The 17,107-nt window shown below is 41.3% G+C and overlaps 2 protein-coding genes, 1 non-coding gene and 2 pseudogenes across 3 annotated transcripts in view; 1 reads left to right on the forward strand and 4 right to left on the reverse strand.

The window, feature by feature from the left end:
* The window catches only part of LOC132169677 (uncharacterized), a 99,440-nt gene that overhangs the window by 50,963 nt on the left and 31,370 nt on the right, over positions 1-17,107 (reverse strand). The gene's annotated exons all lie outside the window — the stretch shown is intronic.
* Positions 5,014-6,026, reverse strand: LOC132172757 (UPF0481 protein At3g47200-like; annotated as a pseudogene).
* On the reverse strand, positions 6,595-13,336 carry LOC132172760 (UPF0481 protein At3g47200-like; annotated as a pseudogene).
* Positions 8,238-8,376, forward strand: LOC132173181 (small nucleolar RNA Z247). Its single transcript, XR_009439274.1, has one exon. It is a non-coding gene; the product is annotated as a small nucleolar RNA Z247 (small nucleolar RNA).
* Positions 14,485-16,219, reverse strand: LOC132170584 (UPF0481 protein At3g47200-like). Its single transcript, XM_059581605.1, has one exon. The coding sequence runs from the start codon at positions 16,216-16,218 to the stop codon at positions 14,740-14,742; it is 1,479 nt and encodes a 492-aa protein (XP_059437588.1). The 5' UTR covers position 16,219; the 3' UTR covers positions 14,485-14,739.

A 17,107-nucleotide genomic window follows, 5' to 3' on the forward strand; every position in this document is an offset into this window, starting at 1 on the left:
GTGCTCTGCACGTGAACTTTAACTAGTAGAAAGAAACAGAAGAATTGGAAGAGTGTTTGTTGTAATCTTGTCAATATTGGAATAAGATCATAAGAAGTGATACCTAGTGGAAGTAGGCTCATTTGGGGTCGAACCACTCTAATTCTGGTGTTGTGTTTGATTATTGTTCTTATCATCATGTATACTCCATAACGATATCAACTCAAAGACTGATTCATTCCTATCATGAAAGCCCAAATCCACAAGAAAGCGTGTAGTAACCCACCATGAGTTTAGCTTCTATGCAGTCCTTGCACAAAACATGAGTTTTGTGCCCACCATTCAAATGTTGACCCTTCATCTTTAAACAAGAAGTTTCAAGAAAACAAAATGAGAATAAAACACTAGATTATACCAAATTTGCCCCTTGAAGAAGTTGTTGGAAAGATTGAGATGGCGAAGGTGTTCGATCAGGGCCGGCCCAATGTATTTGGGGGCCTTAGGCAAAATTATGAAATGGGGCCTTTATTTTTTTAATATTTAAATATTAATTAAATAATATTTATTTTAATATTATTTTTTGTTTGAAATCAAAATTACCATTTTGCCCTTACTCTTTGTTCTTTATACTTAAATTAAGCAACATGACTCAAGGCGCAGCAAAACGTGAATGCATAAGGCCATTTTATTTTTCTGCTGTTTTGTTTTAATCATCATAATGATACATGATTGGCAGATTGTTTTATTACTTTGTCAACAAACTTAGGCCGTTAGATTATTTTGTTTTTTGCACACTTGTCAATAAACAGCGCCGTTTTAGTTATAAATTTGTTGTGTTGTACAACCAAGAGCCAATAAAGCATTATTATTGTTTAGCAAGTGCTTGTACTGTAAGGGGCCTGGATATTATAAACAAATAATATTATTTTTTAAAAAACATGTTGTGGGCCTTGTGGCCGTTGTGTTTGTGCAGAAAGCATGCTAGGGCCTCCATATTATATATATAAAATAATAATAATATTTTTTAAAGCATATTGAAGGCCTCAAGAAAGCATGTTGAAGACCTTGATATTGTAAACAAATAATAATATGTTTTTAAAGGATGTTGAGGAGCCTCAAGAAAGCATGTTAAGGTGGAGGAAGATTAATCTCTAACAATGTCTTGGTGGCCTTCGAAGCTCTACACACGATGGCGGCTAGAATGAAGGGCCGGCAAGGATATATGACTTTGAAACTAGATAAGAGCAAAGCATACGACCGAGTGGAATGAGACTTTTTGGAGGCCATTATGAGGAAGTTGGGTTTTGAAAATCGGTGGGTTAGCATGTTGATGAGGTGTGTGAAATCAGTATCTTATTCCATATTGATAAATGGGCAGCCCCATGGTAGAATTTTACCTACCCGGGGAATTCGGCAGGGTGACCCTTTATCCCCATATTTATTCATTTTGTGTACAGAGGGCCTGAGCCATATGTTGGGAAAGGCAAAGCGGGAAAGGCAAATCACTGGCCTCCTTATAGTCCGAGGTGGAATAAGAATTAACCAATTATTCTTTGCAGATGATAGCCTGCTTTTTTGTAAGGCGAACGTGGATGAATGGGCTCGAACACAAGAAATATTAAGTGCATATGAGAAGGCCTTAGGGCAAAAACTGAATAGGGAAAAAACCTCCATCTTTTTCAGCCGAAACACCAAGCAAGAGACTAAAGATTTTATCCTTTCTCTCACATGGGTGAGTTCCACAGCGAGCTATGAAAAGTATCTTGGCTTACCTCCCCTTATCGGCCGTTCTAGAGTGAGCACGTTCACAGGCATCCAAGGGAAAATATGGGAACGAATCAATGGGTGGACGGAAAAATTCTTGTCTCAAGCTGGGAAAGAGGTTTTGTTGAAGGCGGTTATCCAAGCAATACCCACTTACACTATGAGCGTCTTTCTCCTACCAAAGAAGCTCTGCCAAGATATCACCTCCATGATGTCTAGGTTTTGGTGGGGCCGCAAAGAAAACCAGGGGCGTATGACGTGGATGGCTGGCGAAAGATGGGGAAAGCCAAAGACAAAGGAGGATTAGGATTCTGGGATTTAGAATATTTTAACATGGCTTTGCTTGCAAAACAAGGGTGGCGTTTGATTTAAAATCCGGAGACTTTGATGGCAAGAGTTATGAAAGCAAAATATTTCCCTGATAATACTTTCCTTGAAGCGGCTATTGGTAGAAATCCCTCATATGCATGGCAGAGCATCTAGAGCACGAAGAAACTGCTCAAAGAAGGACTTGTTTGGAGAGTGGGAGACGGAACCAAAATTAAAATATGGGAGGACCCGTGGCTGCCTATGCCCAGGGCCCACCCAGCAAGGTCACCGGTTCATATTCTGGATAGCCAAGCCAGAGTTTCTGAGTTATTGGACACTGAAACAAACTGGTGGAACACGTCTCTAGTGCAGGAAATATTCACTGATGAGGAAGTGAAAATGATTCTCAATCTGGGGGTCAGCCCTCACCGAGGACAGGATATACTAGCATGGGAGTAAACAAAAAATGGAATTTTCAGTGTAAGGAGTGCATATCATCTGGCCTTAGAGAAAATGGAGGAAGGAGAGGCAAGCAGTTCGGATTCTAAATCCTCTTGCATGCTTTGGAGGAAAATTTGGAATTTTAAGGTGTCTCGAGTTGTGAAATTTTTCCTATGGAAAGCCAGCAATGATATTTTAGCAACTAAGGAGAAGCTTTTTCAGAAAAAGATTGTTCCGAATCCCCTGTGCCCCATTTGTCTGACGGAGACGGAAACCATTAGTCACTGTCTCTGGTCATGCCCAGCTGCACAAGATGTATGGGCAGAATGCAAAGGGAAATTATAGAAAAGAGCCTGTTTGGAAGGAGACTTCACCGAAATCTTACTCAACATTGGTCAGGGGCTGTCGGAAGATGAACGCCAACTGCTAGCAATTGTAGCTAGAGGAATATGGCTGCGTCGAAACAAGTTTGTTTTCGAGGGCATTTTCCAAGCTCCAGCTGTGATTGTGCGAGTCGCAAAAGAACAAATGGCAGCTTTCGACGATGTTTCACGTAGACATGCAACACCAAGGAGCAGAAATACTACTAGGGAAGTAGGGTCTTGGCAGAAACCTCCAACAAGGATGATGAAGGTAAACTGGGACGCGGCGGTTGACAAAGAGAGAGGAGTAATCGGTATGGGAATTATTATTCGGGATTCGTCTGGTGTGGCTATCGCGATGCATAGTGAGCCCAAATGCTTCATCACCAACCCTTTGTTGGCTGAAGCGATGGCTGCACGCACAGCTATCGAGTTTAGTAGCTCTTTGGGATTCCGGAACTGTATTTTGGAAGGAGACGCGTAGGTGGTGATCAATGCTATAAACCAATATGAGCCTTGCATGGGGGCACACGGACAGTTGGTAAATGATATCAAGCTTTCTCTGTTGCAAGTAGGACATTGGCAGGTGAGGTATACAGGCAGGGACAACAATGGAGCTGCACACACGTTAGCCAAGATGGCGTTGTACCTTCCAAGCTCTCATAGTTGGAGTAGTGATTTCCCAGCTAGTCTGGAAGAGATTGCAAGGAACGAACAGTTTGGGTTATCTTTTTGACTGAAATACCACTTCAAAAAAAAAAGAAAAAAAAAAAAAGCATGTTAAGGACCTTAAATTTTTATGCAAATTTTTTTGGCCTTATTAAAAAAAAAAATTTGGGCCTTAAGACCTGATTTGGAAAAGGAATTATGAAACATGAAGTTTCTTTAACTCTTGGAGACTTGGAGAGGAAGAGAAAAATGGCAGAAGGTCCGGCCCTTGTATTTGAAATGTTGGTTTTCTTACTTGGTGTCCAAGAATTGAAGAAAACATGATTAGAGACTTATTTTAATGAGAAATACTATAATGCAATATTTAGCCCACATTTTGCCCATAAACATCCTAGGTTGTAAAGGGCCCATCCCCCAATTTTTATTTTTTTATTTCTCTCTACCACACCACACTTGCACGCCTATCTTCTTCTCTTTTTATTTTTTTATTTCTCCCTACCCCACCACACCTGCACGCTTATCTTCCTTTCTCCTTCTCTCTCTCTCCCTCTCAAACGCTCATTCTCTCAGACCCTTCCAGAAGCCCTCTCCCTCCCTTGCCCATGTCTCCCTCTCTCCTGTCTCTCTCACTCCGGCGAAGGATCCGCTCAACGGATTTGGTTGATTCACTCCCAGCACGACGGTGGTTTTGCTCCGGCGGGGTTTTACTCAGATGACACCAGTGGGGATGACACCAGTGGGGTTTTGTCAGATTTTTTTTTTTTTTTTTTCTTCTAAAACATATTTGTTTTCCTGGGTTTAAATTTGTTTGGGCCTTATTAAAAAAAACTGATTCAGGATTTACTAATCATGTCTGCTATACGTTATAGGGATTTTAGGAGACCATAAAGCTAAGTCTTGGGGTCTTTCAATATTCAATTAATTCATCTGAGATAAAGAAAAATAAAATTCAAATAGGTAGCATGTATGGAAAATCTCATGTAACTCCTAATAAAAATAATTAGAGCTAAATACCTTATTCATTCTTATGATTTAACTTCTTTATTTTTCGACTCTTAGAGTTTACTTTTTATCACAGGAAGTCCTTTTGATTTGCCAAAAGATAGAGATGGTCCCTCTGTTAAAATTTCGTCCAAAATTTGACGGAATGCCACATCAGCATCAATTACGGTTTGATACGTATCCATATAATTAATTAATTAAAATAAATAATTTTAAAAAAAAATTAAAAACATTAAAAATTATATTTAATTAATTTTTTTTTTTTTAAATAAAATAAAATTGGAGGGTGGCCGTAGCCACCTCCTTTGGCTAGACTAAATATAAGGTATTTAACCCAAATAATTATTCCATATATTTAACATATATATTAGCCAAATTGACTTCTAGACTAAATATAAACAAGCCCTTCAACTCCATAAATCTACAATAAATCAGAAATGCATAAAATACCAAAACTTCCTAACAGGGATTCATCTTCTCCGGCTGTTCAATCACCTCTGGAGCAGGGCTTACAGAAAGGGAGCAACACTGAATCTTTTATATATGATCCAAATTCAACTTTTCCGAAGGGTTGCAGGGCACCGGCAATCCCAGATGCAGTCTGAACAAGGGTGAGATACAGAGCAAATATTGCACCCATCGTTGAGAATCCCACGCCAGCTGCTGAAATAGTGGTGCTCCAATCCTGCTCGAATCTTTGCATAAACGGAAGCAAAGTAAGAATTGGCATCATCCGCCACCATGTACAAGTACGACTCGTCTGCAACCCCGATCAATTTCCCTGCAAATGGTGCTCACAAGTTTAGCAACCTCTCTGTTACTTCCCAAAGAATGCTGAAGCACTTCGTTGTAATGGAGAAGCCCCACGTCCTTTGCTTAGTTGATGAGTCCATCGAAGAAGAACATGTAGGCGGTGACGTCTGGGTGGCAATGGCGGTGGCATTTTTCGAATGCCAGCATGTTTCGAAACAGAGTACCTTTGTAATCGTGGATGTACAGAGGAGGGATCTTCAGCACCCCTTCCTCGTACGTTACATCGAGCAGCTGCGAATGTTTTGCTCTCTGTATTTTGACACTGGCTTCTTTCAGCTCCGTTGTTGAACGGATCATGTTGGGCTGTTTCCGCCTCGCCGGCGTCACCGGGAGAATGGTCGACCGGAAAAGGTCGAGAAAGTGCCTTGCTCCGGTACTTCCTTCACCGGTTGCTACGATCTTCGGCGGTGTTGTGTCAAAATCTCTTTGCAGCAGAGGATTAAAGAAGTGAAGCGCAAGCTTTTGCAAACATGGCGGCGGCTGCGGCGGCGGCGGTGTAGCATTTTTACTTGTGATTTCAAACAATTCCGACAGAACAAAGAATGGGAGCTGGTTTTCAAGCATTATCAGATCTCGATGGAAAATGGGTAGCATCCACCTTTGGATGAAAGGTATTTGGTGTTCGGATTCACGCGGCCACACCTCTCTAAGAAGCTCAACAACAAAGCAGCCACCGACGAGCATCATCGATGAACTTTCTTCACTTCCAACTCATTATAAGATTATTTCTTTCATAAGAAAGGCTTTAAACCCATCTCGCAAAGTTTGAAGGTGAACCTTCTTCACTTCCAACTCATTGATAAGAGTTTTGAAGAATCTCCCAAGTTTGCTTTGAAGTAGTTGCATTAGCCTTTCCATCAGTTTTTCAAGTGGCTTGTACAGACTACTTTTGAGTTGGATATGGAATCTTCGTTCTCCACCTCCTGGCTCCTTTTATAACCTTTTGTCAATGATCTCCCATAAATCTTGTGATCCCAATTAATTAGATTGCCTTCATAAGGTATGGATACACCAATGATCATAGTTGTCTTTGATGATCAAAGGCATTTGAAAAATTGAAATGGAATCATTCCATTTGCCATTTTCTTTTCTCACCACCGTATGTAGAAATCAAGAGGGCTAAAAACACACTCAATATTCTAACAAAGACAGAAGAAGATAAAGAGATGAAAATAATTTTTAGTCCCTACATTTAACATATTTATTTCCCAAATTGACTTTTAGACTACATACAAGCAAGTCCTTCAATCACCCACTAGAGAGATTCATCTCCTCCGGCTGTTGAATCACTTCTGGAGCAGGGCTTACCAGAGAAAGGGAGTAACATGGAGTCTTTCAGATATGATCCAAAGTTGACTTTTTGCAGGGGATCCAGGGCACCAGCAATTCCAGAGGCAGTCTGAACAAGGGTGAGGTAGAGAGCAAATATTGCACCCACAGTTGAGAAGCCCACCAGCCAGCTGCTGAAGTGGTGGCGCACCATCCTGCTCGAATCTTGGCATAAATGGAAGCGAAGTAAGAGTTGGTGTCATTTGCCACCATGTACAAGTATGACTCGTCTACAACCCTATCAATCTCCCTGCAAATGGTGCTCACATGTTTGGCAACCTCTTTATAGCTACCCAGAGAATGGTGAAGAACTTCATTGTAATGGAGAAGCCCCACATCCTTGGCTAAGTTGATGAGTCCATCGAAGAAGAACATGTAGGTTGTGACGTCTGGGTGGCAATGGCGATGGCATTTTTCGAATGCCATCATGTTTCGAAACGGTGTACCCTTGTAATCGTCGATGTACAGAGGAGGGATCCTCAGCACCCTTTCCTCGTATGTTACAACCAGTAGTTGGGAATATTTTACTTTCTGAATCTTGACACCCGCTTCTTGTTGCTCCGTTATTGAACGGATCATGATCGGTTGTTTCCCTCTTGCCGTATTAAGACACTAGAAGATATTGTGCCACAATCCTCTCCTACACTCAAGACCACACCTGTCAAGGAGGACTCAACAAGGAAACATACAGCTGGAAGGAAATATCCAGCTCAAGTTATTGCGCCAGAAGCTTCTAGTAATCATACTAGGAAACACACACAGTTGGAGATTCATGAGTTATAGCCAATAGTCAAATATACCTTCATAAGGAAAACATTGAAGACAAAACGCTCCAGCAATTAACATGACGCTTCTGTCATAAATTAGATTTTCAATCAGTAGAAATTTCCTTGTAAAAGTCTCTCTCGTGCTTGTATGTAATGTACCACATACACTGGTTGTAATTTAACAAAGTGAGAAGATTATCTCCAAGAGTGTTGTTTGTCATTATATGGTATCAGAGCCATTCTAGGACTCACGTCATTTTTTTTTTCCGATCCTCAAAATGTCTTCCTCCACCAATTCCACCAACGTCACTCCCTCTGTCACCCTTTCCCCTGCCTCTCTATTTAACAATCTTCCTCATCGTGTCACTGCCCAACTTACTCGTGAAAATTATATCACGTGGCAATGGCAAATGGTAACTTAGCTCAAAGCCCAAAATGTCTATGGTTTTATCGAAGGCACCATCCCTTCACCCACACAAACAATTCCTAACTCCACCCCCTCTACGGATTCCCCTGATACAATTGCCAACCCAGATTTTCTCACTTGGCTCCAGCAAGATCAAATGGTCCTAAGTACCATCTTGTCCACCCTCACTGAGAGTATTATCTCTCAAGTTATTGGTTATTCCACCTCAAGTGAAGTCTGGCATGCTCTTGAACGCATGTACTCTTCCCATTCACGGGCTCGGATCATGCAAGTTCACTATCAACTTGCTACACTCAAGAAAGGAGGCTCCTCCATTTCTGAATTTTTTTTCAGAAATTCAAGACTCTTGCTGATACTCTAGCTTCTACTGGCCAGCCACTCAATGATTCTGAGATGGTTTCATTTTTACTTGCTGGTTTGGGCACTGAGTTTGACTCGTTTGTAACCTCTGTTACCACCCGTGTGGACCCCATGTCCATTGAAGACTTATATGCGCATCTTTTGACTCATGAAATGCGCCTAGAGTACAACTCCAGTGCTGTTGAATCTGTTTTTCCCTCAGCAAACCTGGCTACAGCACGTCCTTTGACCCATAAAAATAAGGGTGCATACCGTGGGCCATCCCTACCCTTTCGCCAGCATTCCACTCACAAATCCCATGGTTTCCGTGGGAAAGGCCGTGGCAGAGGGCCATCACACACATCAACTGGTCCCAATTCTCGACCAGTCTGCCAAGTTTGCAACAAACCTGGCCATACTGCCCTTAGTTGTTACCACAGGTTTGATTATTCTTTTCAAAAGGATAACTCACCTAACATGCAAGCTTTTTCTGCAGCATCCTCTCAGAACAACAATGATATCAACTGGTATCCAGACACCGGGGCTACCAACCATGTCACATCGGAGCATGAAAATCTCAACCTTTATTCTGATAGCTACACCGGCACAGATCAATTGCATGTAGGCAATGGGCAAGGTCTGACTATAAGCAACACTGGTTCTTCCAAATTAATCTATCCTAATGCTTCATTTTTATTGACCAATCTTCTTCATGTCCCACAGATTAAAAAGAACCTTTTGTCAGTTTCTCAGTTCACTCGTGATAATAATGTCTATTTTGAATTTCACCCCTCTTTCTTTTGTGTTAAGGATTCACTCACGGGCAACACTTTGCTTCGCGGCCAGAGTAAAGATGGCCTCTACACGTTCCCCTTATGTCCTCCTCCACCTCGGTTAGCCTTCTTGGGTGAACGTGCTTCCATGGACCGCTGGCATTGTCGTCTAGGTCATCCCTCCCTCCGTATTGTTAGTCAAGTTGTTTGCGCTCATCACCTTGCAATTCTGAAGAATAAAGTCTCTGGTCTATGTGCTGCATGTCGAATGGGCAAAAGCCATGAGCTACCGTTTCATCTTTCTCCATCTGTTTCAAATTATCCCTTGGATTTAATCTTTACCGATGTATGGGGACCTTCCCCTTATTATTCTAATAATGGCAATCGGTATTATGTGTGTTTTATTGATGATTACAGTAAATTTGTGTGGTTGTTTCCTATTGCCGCTAAATCTGTTGTTACTTCTATATTCTTATAGTTCCAAACACATGTGGAAAAAATTTTTTAGCGTAAAATCAAAGTCATTCAATCAAACTGGGGTGGAGAATTTTGAGCTCTCAATCCCATTTTATCACGCCAAGGGATCTCTCATAGGATCTCTTGTCCTCACACTCATCAACAACAAAGTTCCGTGGAAAGAAAACATAGACACCTTGTCGAAATGGGTCTCTCCTTACTCCCAGCCGCTTCCATGCCACTCAAATTCTGGGATGACGCCTTCCTCACTGCAGCCTTTTTAATTAATCGTCTCCCTTCCTCAGTTACCCACAACAAATCGCCATTTGAATTACTATTCCACAAGGCTCTTGACTATAATTTCTTAAAGGTTTTTTGGTGTGCATGTTGGCCTCATTTGCGGCCTTACAACCAACACAAACTTGCCTTCCGATCTCAACTTTGTGTTTTTCTCGGGTATAGTTTTCAACATAAAGGTTACAGGTGTCTCCATGTTCCTTCAAGCCGCATTTATGTGTCCCGTAATGTTATTTTTGATGAAAATTCTTTTCCTTTTCATACTAACTCTGTGATTGCAGCTTCTCCTAAGGCTAATTCTGTGCCATTACCTTCCAACCTCATGGTACTACCAACTCCACTTGTCACAGATCTTCCATCTCCACAATCCTCTCCTCATGCACCTCAAGTTACACCTGGCCCACTACACTCTCCCTACTCATCAAATTCAGAACTTGCTGCGTCACCTAATGCCCATGTGCTACCGGCTCCCCATGTGCCTACTACTGCACCTAGTTCCACTACTATGCTAGGTGCTGCTCACTCCATGCAAACAAGGTCCAAGAATCAAATCCATAAGCCACGTGCATTCACAGATGGGACCATTCCCTATCCTCCACCAAAGGCACTTCTCACCACGATTGATGCTTCCTATGAGGAACCTACCTCATTCACAATTGCACACAAATCCCTGCACTGGAGGGAAGCCATGACATCTGAATTTAATGCTCTCCTTTAAAATGGGACATGGACGCTTGTTCCTCGAGAGCCCACATGAACCTTGTTGGGTGCAAATGGATCTATAAAATCAAGTGAAAATCTAATGGCACTATCGATCGCCACAAAGCTCGACTAGTCGCCAAAGGAATTCACCAACAACCTGGGATTGATTATGATGATACTTTTAGTCCAGTGGTTAAACCCACAACCATCCGGACTGTCCTTTCTATTGCTGTCTCATCCAATTGGTATATTAAACAATTGGATGTAACAAATGCGTTTCTCCATGGATTTTTGCAGGAAGATGTATACATGGTTCAACCAGAAGGATTTGTTCATCCCACTCTTCCAGATCACGTTTGTCACCTCAAAAAATCTCTCTATGGTCTTAAACAGGCTCCGCGAGCATGGTTCTCACGCCTTAGCTCTCGCCTACAGGAACTTGGTTTGTGGGTTCACGGGCAGATACTTCGTTATTTCTTTTTGGTACCGGTGCTACCACTATTTTCATCCTCATCTATGTGGATGATATAATCGTTACAGGTCCAAATACAGAACTCATAGCCCGTCTTATTGCTAAGCTCCAAGGTGATTTCCCAATCAAGGACCTAGGCACTCTTAATTTCTTCTTAGGTGTGGAAGTAACCCCTTATGCACGTGGACTTTTTCTCTCTCAACGAAGGTACATTTTGGACCTCTTCAAGAAATCTAATATGCTATATGCTAAGACAGTGACATCCCCTATGTCTTCTTCCAAGACCTTGTCCCGCTTTGATGGCGAAGCATTTGAAGATCCCTCGTTATATCGGAGTATTGTTGGTTCCTTACAATATCTCTCACTCACTTGCCCAGACATCTCTTTTGCCGTCAATAAAGTTTGTCAATTTCTCCAACGGCCAACAATCCCACATTGGACTGCTGTAAAGCGAATATAGAGGTATTTGAAACATACTTTGTTCTATGGGTTACTCATTCGCAAAAACTCAGTCTCACAATTACATGCTTACTCCGATGCCGATTGGGCTGGCTGCCCCGATGATCGCCGTTCTACTGGTGGCTATTGCATTTTTCTTGGGAGTAATCTTATATCTTGGAGCTCTCGTAAACAAGCCACTGTCTTAGACTCAAGCACCGAAGCCGAATACCGCTCACTTGCCAATACAACGGCTGAAATTCAGTGGCTCCAGTCCCTTCTCAAAGAACTTGGTATATTCCTATCCGCACCTCCCATCCTATGGTGTGACAATCTTGGCGCGACCTACCTAACAGCCAATCCCATGTTTCACTCCCGTACCAAACATATCGAAATAGATTTTCATTTCGTTCGTGATAAGGTTGCAGCAAAATCCTTGATGGTCCGATTTATTTCCACAAAAGATCAAAAAGTCGATATCTTTACCAAACCTTTGGTCTCTACACGCTTTGATGTTCTCTGTAGCAATCTCAGCATCACTGAAATTCCGCTTCAATTGAGGGGGCATATTAAGACACTAGAAGATGTTGTGCCACAATCCTCTCCTACACTCAAGACCACACCTGTCAAGGAGGACTCAACAAGGAAACATACAGCTGGAAGGAAATATCCAGCTCAAGTTATTGCACCAGAAGCTTCTAGTAATCATACAAGGAAACACACACAACTAGAGATTCATGAGTTATAGCCAATAGTCAAATATACCTTCATAAGGAAAACATTAAAGACAAAATGCTCCAGCAATTAACATGACGCTCCTGTCATAAATTAGATTTTCAATCAGTAGAAATTTCCTTGTAAAAGTCTCTCTCTTGCTTGTATATAATGTACCACATACACTGGTTGTAATTTAACAAAGTGAGAAGATTATCTCCAAGAGAATTGTTTGTCATTATATGTCGGCATCCTTGGGAGAATGCTAGAACGGAAAAGGTCAATAAAGTGCCTTGCCTCCATTCCTTCAACCGCTATGCTCTTCTGGGGTGTAGTAGTATCCAAGTCTCTCTACAACAGGGGATTGAAGAAGTGAAGGGCAAGCTTTTGCAAACATGGCCACGGCGGTGTAGTACTTTTACTTGTGATTTGAAACTGTTAAGAATATTATGTTAGGGTTATTTACTTTCTTAGGTATTAGTAGTCTACAAGGTTTACCTTTCATTAGTCTACTAGGTTTACCTTCCCTTAGTCTACTAGGTTACTTGCCTCTCTATAAATAGAGGCCTTTGTATTCATTATCAACACAATCATAATAGAAGAGATGTAGTCCTATATACTTCCGCTCTCTCTCTCTTCCGCTTCTAATATATTATCCAATATATTTTACAGAAACAATTCCGACAGAACAAAGAATGAGAGTTGGTTTTCAAGCATTATCAGATCACGACGAAAAGTGGGCAGCATCCACCTTTGGATGAAAGGTATTTGGTGTCCGGATTTATGCTCTGCCACACCTCTCTAAGGAGCTCAACAACGAAGCAGCCATCAATGAGCATCATCTCCACAAATTTATCACTTCTAAGTTTGATTTCTTCCGAGTAGCAAATCCGAGCTTCTTCCTCCAGTTTTCCCAGGGCATTCTTCACAAAATCTAATTTGACTCCATTTTCTCCAATCGGGTTGAAAAGGCGGTGAACAAATTTCAGTTTGAGCTTCTCCATGTCTTGTAGGCGCGCTACTCCGTGGTGGTATGGACCGATTGAGATGACATTGGGTTCATAAGCCTTTCTTTGCACCCGTCGCATAATATCTGGGACCTTGTAAATGCAGACTGCAGAGCTGCTCTCTTCTGGAAACTCGGGTTTCAAAACCTCTTTCATTGAATTACTTGAGTAGAGCCTTCCATGAAGAGCCCCTGTTCTTGTTCTTTTAGCTACAGCATGCCATGTTTTTCTGCTTATTTGCTGCAAGAGCAACCTTGTAAGTCTAGTGTTCCCCATTAGCAAACGAGGAAAGAAAGGTAGACAATTGCTCTTGTTTGGAGTAGAACTTTAATCATCGTTTACATAAATAGAGCAGCTGCACCAAGTCAATGTTTGGTGGTAGTCTTTTTTTTACTCTAATTGTGTTAATTCTTTCTTAGGATGCTGATGAATATTTCCGAAATGACATAATATTTGCAGTACTTAATGGATGATTGACTTGTACTAGGCGTTTGCGTGAGGAAAAGAAACCAAAAAACACAGAGAAAACGAAAGAAGCAGAGTTTGCACATTGCTCTTCGCAAGTTGTTCTTATAAGTTGATTAAATATAAGGTCACATGTTTTTCTTCTGAAATCTTTATTTCTGAAAGTGTAATATAAAATTGTGTTGGAGGCATCCTTGATTAATTTATTTATTTCTTCTTCTTCCTCTGGTTCATGGATTCTTCATACCTGGTGGCATCCTTCTTTGTTTAATGTTCTTTTTATTTGTTTTATTCAAGTAGCCAGCAAGTTCACCATGGTTTGGTAGTGTTGGGTGGCCTTGGGCTTCTCTCATTTCTAAAAATTAGCTCAAAAAGTGAGATTTTTTCTTACACTTATAAACTGACCACCAGTCCATTCCACAACTGATGTGAGATAACCTCTAACAATCTCATACTCACACATCGGGCCCTCGTCGGAGCAGACACAATCTGTTTCACCCGTGAATTATTGGGCTGAGACTTGTTGGTAGAACTTTGGCTCTGGTACCAGTGTTGAATGGTCTTGAGTCACTTTCAACCTAAACTAGCTCAAGATATAAAGTTTTCTTTCAAACTTATAAATTAATCACGAGCCTCTTCTACAACTGATATGGAATAACCTAACAGGTAAGTAAGAATGTGATCAAACACGGTTGTTGAAATGTTCATGGTCACTACACATTGTGTATCATGGCATTCTGCTGAGTCTCATAAAGGATTGACGGCAGAGGTGAGCACAACATAGCATATAGCTAATTCCCATATTAAGGTTTGACTAATTCCCCTCCCAAGCTATTTCAGCCATTAATAACTATACTTGGTCTGAATTGATGAATGAGCTGACTGTAGCGGAACGCATATTAAAGGCTAAGGCAACTATGCATATTGGTCAGACATCTTTTTCTAAGCTGAAAGGCAGGAAAAAAGTAGAATTGCACCAAGCAAGTTTGCAAGTCAGTTGCAAAGGGAGTAAACAAAGCAACACAAGCCAAGCCTAGGGGAAAAGTATTTCCATTGTAGGGAAGCAGGGAATTGGAAGAGAAACTACCCAAAGTTTCTCTATATTTAACATATTTATTAGCCAAATTGACTTGTAGACTAAATACAAGCAGGCCCTTCAACTCCATAAATCTACAATAAATCAGAAATGCATAAAATACCAAAACTTCCTACAGCTACAGGGATTCATCTTCTCCGGTTGTTGAACCACCTCTGGAGCTGGGCTTACCAGAGAAAGGGAGCAACACTGAATCTTTTATATATGATCCGAAGTCACCTTTTCCCAGGGGTTCGATGGCACTAGCAATCCCAGATGCAGTCTGAACAAGGGTCAGGTACAGAGCAAATATTGCACCCATCGTTGAGAATCCCACCAGCCAGCTGCTGAAATAGTGGCGCACCAATCCTGCTCGAAACTTGGCATAAATGGAAGCAAAGTAAGAATTGGCGTCATCCGCCACCATGTACAAGTACGACTCGTCTGCAACCCGATCAATTTCCCTGCAAATGGTGCTCACAAGTTTAGCAACCTCTCTGTTACTTCCCAAAGAATGCTGAAGCACTTCTTTGTAATGGAGAAGCCCCACGTCCTTTGCTGAGTTGATGAGTCCATCGAAGAAGAACATGTAGGTGGTGACGTCTGGGTGGCAATGGCGGTGGCATTTTTCGAATGCCATCATGTTTCGAAACAGGGTACCCTTGTAATCGTCGATGTACAGAGGAGGGATCTTCAGCACCCCTTCCTCGTACGTTACATCGAGCAGCTGCGAATGTTTTGCTCTCTGTATTTTGACACCGGCTTCTTTCAGCTCCGTTGTTGAACGGATCATGTTGGGCTGTTTCCGTCTCGCCGGCGTCACCGGGACAATAGTCGACCGGAAAAGGTCGAGAAAGTGCCTTGCTCCGGTACTTCCTTCACCGGTTGCTACGATCTTCGGCGGTGTTGTGTCAAAATCTCTTTGCAGCAGAGGATTAAAGAAGTGAAGCGCAAGCTTTTGCAAACATGGCGGCTGCGGCGGCGGCGGCGTAGTATTTTTACTTGTGATTTCAAACAATTCCGACAGAACAAAGAATGGGAGCTGGTTTTCAAGCATTATCAGATCTCGACGGAAAATGGGCAGCATCCACCTTTGGATGAAAGGTATTTGGTGTTCGGATTCACGCCGCCACACCTCTCTAAGAAGCTCAACAACAAAGCAGCCATCGACGAGCATCATCTCCACAAATCCGTCTTTTCCAAGTCGGATTTCCTTTTCCTCCGAGTAGCAAATCCGAGCTTCTTCCTCCAGCTTTCCCAACGCATTCTTCACAAGATCTAATTCGAGTCCATTCTGGTCAAAAAGGCGGCAAACGAATTTCAGTTTGAGCTTTTCCATGGCTTCGAGGCGCTCTACGCCATGGTGGTACGGACCGATTGAGATGACATTGGGTTGATATGCCTTTCTCTGCACCCGGCGCATGATATCTGGGACCTTGTAAATGCAGACTGCAGAGCTGGAAATCTCTTCTGGAATCTCAGGTTTCAAAGCCTCTTTGAGTGAATTACTTGAATAGGGCCTTCCATGAAAAGCACCTGTTCTTGTATCTGCAGGAGGATGCCATTGTTTTCTGGTTATTTGCTGGAAGAGCAACCTTGTAAGTCTATTGTTCCCCATGAGAGCAGATGAGGAAAGAAAGATAGACAAATTGCTTATGTTTCGAACGTTGACTTAAATAGTGTGCCCAGTCAACGTTTGATGTTAAGAGTCTTCTTTTAGTCTATAAAATATAAGGGGCATAGGAAACTTCTTATAAACCAAACCTTTTTTTTATTTATTTTTTATTTTTTTATACGGTTTAAAGTGAAATGGAATTTTTTTTTTTTTGCATGACTTTTATTGTACTTATATTTCTATTTAATAGGGTAAATGTATAATAAGTCACTGAGTCAATTTGTTAAAATTAAAATATTTTCAAGTTTTTTTTTTTTTTCGAAAATTTATTTCTTGAGTCAATTAAAATGCCAATAAAATTCCTACCGTTAGATTTTTGTAACGTCTGTTAGTTCCAATCAAAACGCATTGTTTTGCCACATCAGCGTGATAATTTTTTATTAATTTAATTTCAAAAAGGGTTTTTTATTTTTTTTTAAAAAAAAGGTTGCACCCGTTAGATGGTTAAGGCAGGCATGCAAGCCATCCCTAGGGTTTAGGGTGGTTTAGGAGTGGCTCAACCGGAAGGGTGAGCCTGCATTTCAAGTACCCCCAACTAAATGGAATTGTTCTTCATGGGCGCATTCAGATAATATGCTAACTCAACAAAGATATAAACAAGATGGAGAAGCATTTTTTATTTTTTTATTTAAATAGTTGTTTAATCAATTGTTAGATTAAAATCAAACTTTCAAGTGCTCGGACTATGATCTTCATTATTTGAACTTGTATTTATTTTTTTAAATGGGGTAATTAATAAGGCACGTGGGAAAAGGAGCTTCTTGCCAGTTGCCAGTTGCCAGGATCCTTGTGCTTTTCATTTATTCTCCCGCGCTTACGCTGTTATGATGCA

This window comes from Corylus avellana, chromosome ca2, assembly GCF_901000735.1.
Source record: "Corylus avellana chromosome ca2, CavTom2PMs-1.0".
NCBI lineage: Eukaryota > Viridiplantae > Streptophyta > Magnoliopsida > Fagales > Betulaceae > Corylus > Corylus avellana.

What these genes read in the sequence shown, in the direction of transcription:
- LOC132170584 (XM_059581605.1), bottom strand. Translation starts at nt 16,218, where the DNA reads ATGGGGAACAATAGACTTACAAGGTTGCTCTTCCAGCAAATAACCAGA.